Genomic DNA, 4,852 nt, shown 5'->3' with positions numbered 1-4,852 from the left:
AGGGAAAGCGATGTAGGTTATTTCCCACATGAGTCAATAAAGTCTTCGTGCATATTAAAATTTGCACTCCCACTGAACTGCACTAGGATAAAATATACTTTTAATAAAATTCAGGTCCAAGCAAGCTGCTTGGAATACAGAATTTGTATCTGAGAAAGGTACATCAAATCTTACTTTAGTTTCAAAAACATATTACATATGCCTCCACTAAAGAGACTGTCCTGGCAAAGACACAAAGGCAAAGTAGTAAAGCAGAACTACAGAAGTCAGATCTTTTTCTCCTTTCCTCACCCTGCCCCTCCTCCCAAACACCTATGCAAGGCATAAATACCTAGCACTAATGAATTACTTAGAAGGGAAAAATAAAGATAATGTCTAGAAATTTCACTTAGATTCTAGCCTTGTAAGTAGGAGGGGAAGGGGTGACCAGAGGATTATTTCTAATGCTTTTACATACCTATTCCATAGCCTTCATACAGTTGTCTTTCACGTTCTATGGTCTGCTTGATGACAGTTTCCCGTGAGCTATGTTGTCTTCCTTGTCTGCCTTTAATACTGTTTTGTAATTCAATCTGCTCCAATTCAGCATTGAATCGACACATGTAACTGAAAAAAATAAAATTCATTTATGCTAGATGCAATCATACAAAACTTTTGCAAAGACTTTGGTAATCTAAAAAGTTATTTGATCAATTGTATTTATTTTCTGTATTAGTCAGGGGTACTTCTTGAATTTGAACTACTACTTTAATCTTCAAAGAGGGAGCTCCATTTAGAACTTCCTTTGAATCATCTGCAGCTTCCAGAAGAACTGTTTTGAGGTGTTTTTTGCTTGGTTTTTTTTGTTTCTAAATGTGTGTATAAAACAACACTCCCACAAAATTGTAATTCACCTGCTCTGGAAGTTCAGGGTTAAATATAAGTATTCCTAAATTGCTGGATATCACCACCTCAGTAATGACTTTTTAAGTAAAGTTCTTTTTTGGTATGTGTTCTATTTCATCTCACAAATATCCAACCGAAATCCAAAAAGTAAGATTCTACTGCCTTTGCAGTGTCACTAGTGTTGATTAGTAGTTTCTAGGTTTCATCCAGCAGCACGGAAAGAACAGAGTTCCAGCTTAGTAGATCCAATTTGGTATTTCCTGCCCTAAAAACTGACCATGAGTATAATGGAATCTGTGCATTTGTCACTGAATACCTGGACTAGCCAATTAATGTAATTATTACTGCCCAAATCATTTAGAATCCCATACACACAACAAAACCAGAAATTAAATAATTAAAAAACCCACCACAACAAACAACAATACATTACTTCAGTAATTCTAGAGTGAATATATACAGTTGTCAATATATAATTAAGCTCAGTTGCAATAAAATAAAAAAACTTGGTATTATTAATAGTAATATATAAGAAGTCCTCTGAGTCATCATCATTTTACAGATCTTATGTAAGAACATTATTTTTAAATAAAAATTAAGCATATAAATCCTATTTTTAATGCCTGTCTTACTTTTCAATTAGTTCACCAGCTTCCTTCTTGGTGTACTCAATCTTACTGGGGTCAAGGTGACTTTGAAACCATTCCAATTTTTCTCCTACAAGAATAAACTTGTTATTAATAATTACACCATCACTATAGCAGCAACACATTCAATTTCTTCAGAGTTTTTGGAATAAACTCCTAATTTTTCAAGATTCTGAATGGCATCAGAGACTTGTAGATACTGTATGTACCCGGTATGAAGACAGCTGTAATAGAAACACTCTCACATAATTTCAGATGCATTTTACAGCTTCCTAAAGAAAAAAAAAAAAAAAAAAAAAAAAAAAAAAAGATGTTAGAAGATGTTAGGCTTTTCCTTTCTGGAAATTAGCATTAAAATATCACTGGATCAATTGCTTAAGATGGAAACACAGGAAGGCCCCAAGGGGAGAAAAAAACCACCACAATGGCTGAGCAAGAGTTACGATTATCACAATTTTTAAAGAGATCAAATTGAAAAGGTACAGTGTCAATAATATGAAAGAGGAAAATATTCCAGGTTGTGTCACAAAGTCTTGAATGTAAAACCTAGCACAATGAGTCTACTAACCTACATTTATAATCCTCTTTTACAAGTGACTAAAAGAAGCATGGAGACAAGTACAATAAATATATATACAGATATCCAAAACATTAGGTCTATGTTACCCTGTTGTCATGTACAATGACTAGATTAGGCTATACTCAGCCCCAAGTTCAACCCGATAGATACTACTTGAGTGAACATGTCAGGTATTTTAGTTTTAAGATTACAGAGTCAGATTATATAGAAAGTCTAATTGGAGTATCTAAAAAGTTGGGAAAACTTAAAATCTATGCTAAATCTATGCTATCTATGGAGTACTGTATTCAGTAACAGACGTTTCTGCTCACCAATGATACTCAAACGCAAAGCTTTGTCAGTCTTCAACCTGTGAGAGAAAAAAACAGGCATATGAGCCAGGAATGAATACCATACAAATAATTACCTTAGTTTTCTTTCTCCAAAAATATTTCCTTTCTTTGAGTCACAGTGAAAGTCAAGGTAAAATTTCAAATAGAAATATTTACCAAATTCAGAACAGTGTAAAACTTACTCTGTTTCATCTGAAATGTCTACTTTTTTGTCAAACTGGTAGCTGAAATTTGTCCAGCTTACCTAGTAAGTTAAACAGTTTCTTGGAAAAAATTAAATAGAAAAACTGGGATAAAAAACAGGACAGAACACTTTTCTTAGAGCATAGCAATAGGAATTTCATTAAAGACTTGCACTGTAATAATTTCATTAAGTATTTAGAATATTATGCTGGTACTTTAAGTGAGTTTGGAGATCAAGTCCCTGCTGTGAGCTTTAGGTGGCAACAAAGCCAGCCAAGAACCCTCTGCAGCACGTTGCCAGGGAGAAAACTACAATGCTGTCTAGAAGAGCTGCCTGATTAAAGCATAGATATATTACAAGATTTATGATTCTAAACCATTACAAATTACCTGTACCTGCAAGGGTCAATACATGCTTATTTATAAAGGAAATGAAGTTCTGGAAGAAAAACCTTCAGTATACAGGTGTACACAACTGATTTCAGTTTTTGCCTTACTGTAGTTTATTCACTTCTTGCTGTTACAAGAAGAACCAAAAGTAGCACTCCAACATGAAACATCAGCACAGGTGCCTGTATCAGTATAACTCTACCCACAGAGACAAGCACCAAAAAATCTGACTGTGCCATGTCATAATGAATAAGGAATCAGTACATCACTCCTTCACTTAGGAAGTTTTCTTGTGCACTTTGGCAAAGTCACAGACAAAACCACTAAGAATCAAGTATGATTCAGCTATCTTCAACACAAGAAGCTAGACCCTAAGCAGCATTCTTATTAGATCTTGGAGTAAAGTCAAAGTAGGTGACTAAGGTCCATGTGTGACACCAGCATCATGCCATTCAGATTACAAAAAGCAAAATGCTGCAAAAAGAAGAAACTTAACTCATAAGGACCACTTCAAAAATCAAGTAGGAGAACTATATACTTCGTATAACCTGACTTCATTAATTTAAACCTGTCAGTTTGTATGTTCCAGCAGTACTAAGCTATATAGGTATTTTATCAAGGTAATATCACAGTGTAACAGTTCTCTTCCACCACTGCCCTCCTCTCCACAAACAAAAAGTATCTAGTGTGATGTTATTCTTTGGTGTGCACACAGATTCTGCACAGTCAACTTACTTTTCTTTCTTTTCCTGTTTGTGTGCTTCCCTTGCAAGCTGTGCTGCTTTTCTGCTGTAAGGATGGATAACTTTTTTCTCTTGCTTCCCTCCTTGGGTTTTTCTTAACTTTGGCTGAAAAGAAATCAAAGCTGTTATACACACTGAAGTTAAGTAAAACATAAAGGGAAGACTCTAATAGATCATGCATCATTATCTCAGAAAGCCCTTAACTTTTACTAGCAGTTTATCAGTTTCACCAGTTAGATCTTGCCTGCCTCAGTAACAAACAAAATTATTTGACCATGGTACACGCTGTAACAAAACTACTGGAGCACAGAAAATGCTGTAAAAAATCTTACATAGTGGCTACTCTCAAAGTATCCATTTTGTAGAACTCTTCAGTTAGGAAATTAAGATTACCACTCTACCTTTGCAGTGAATGTCCACATTCAAGTTTGTATCTAACATATATTGCACCTGGGTTTCTGACAAAGGCCATTTGTAATTTGTACCACATAACAAAAAGGATCTTCTTGTCCTTCCTCCCCCCTAGACCATGAGTGCCTCACAGCAGGGAGCAGCCAGACCTTCCTTCTCTAGCCCTCCATGCAGCAGAGAGGAAACACTACTCAAAAATGTAAACAATGTTAGCAATAGTTTATGTTTGCTACTTCTCAGTGAAAAAGCGTTTGAAGAAAACTGAAAGCATTTATCAAACAACATTCAATTTAAATCCTCTGAAGCCTTTACCTGTGTGCAAAAGGAACACCTGAAACAAGGAGGCTAAAGGTGCAAATGCAGGAACCCGCCATCAATAAGCGGCAGCGCTAGCACATCCCATCTGTGTTAGCATCTGCCCTTAGGATTGCGGGGAAGAAAACATTTCAGCGCTGAAGTCACAGACAAAGGACGCTGAAGCCCCTTCAGAAGTGCCCTGCGCTGGTTTCACACGCGAACCCCTCTGGCCATTCCAGATCCGCCCAGCTGCCCTGCTCCAGCGCCGATCCCGCCGGGAAGGCCCCGAACGACTCGGCCCTCCCGGCAGGAAACGCCCGAGCGCCGGGCAGGGTCCTCCGGGCCTCCCGTGCCCCGGAGGGCCGAGCGGGAGGGAGCGGCTGC

At 37.2% G+C, this 4,852-nt stretch overlaps 1 protein-coding gene across 1 annotated transcript in view; it reads right to left on the bottom strand.

The window, feature by feature from the left end:
* Positions 1 to 4,852, bottom strand: part of TMA16 (translation machinery associated 16 homolog (S. cerevisiae)) — a 13,350-nt gene that overhangs the window by 7,984 nt on the left and 514 nt on the right. Inside the window, exons 2-6 of the mRNA XM_009995995.1 lie at positions 4,691 to 4,848; positions 3,753 to 3,865; positions 2,424 to 2,461; positions 1,518 to 1,602; positions 458 to 606 (exon numbers count right to left, since the gene is read on the bottom strand). Of these exons, the coding sequence (XP_009994297.1) occupies positions 458 to 606; positions 1,518 to 1,602; positions 2,424 to 2,461; positions 3,753 to 3,865; positions 4,691 to 4,848 (543 nt within the window). The remainder of the gene's footprint in view (positions 1 to 457; positions 607 to 1,517; positions 1,603 to 2,423; positions 2,462 to 3,752; positions 3,866 to 4,690; positions 4,849 to 4,852) is intronic.

This window comes from Chaetura pelagica, unplaced genomic scaffold, assembly GCF_000747805.2.
Source record: "Chaetura pelagica isolate M959 unplaced genomic scaffold, ChaPel_1.0 scaffold142, whole genome shotgun sequence".
Lineage (NCBI taxonomy): Eukaryota > Metazoa > Chordata > Aves > Apodiformes > Apodidae > Chaetura > Chaetura pelagica.
Note: the sequence above shows the minus strand (reverse complement) of the source record. Positions and strands in the feature narration are given on the sequence as shown.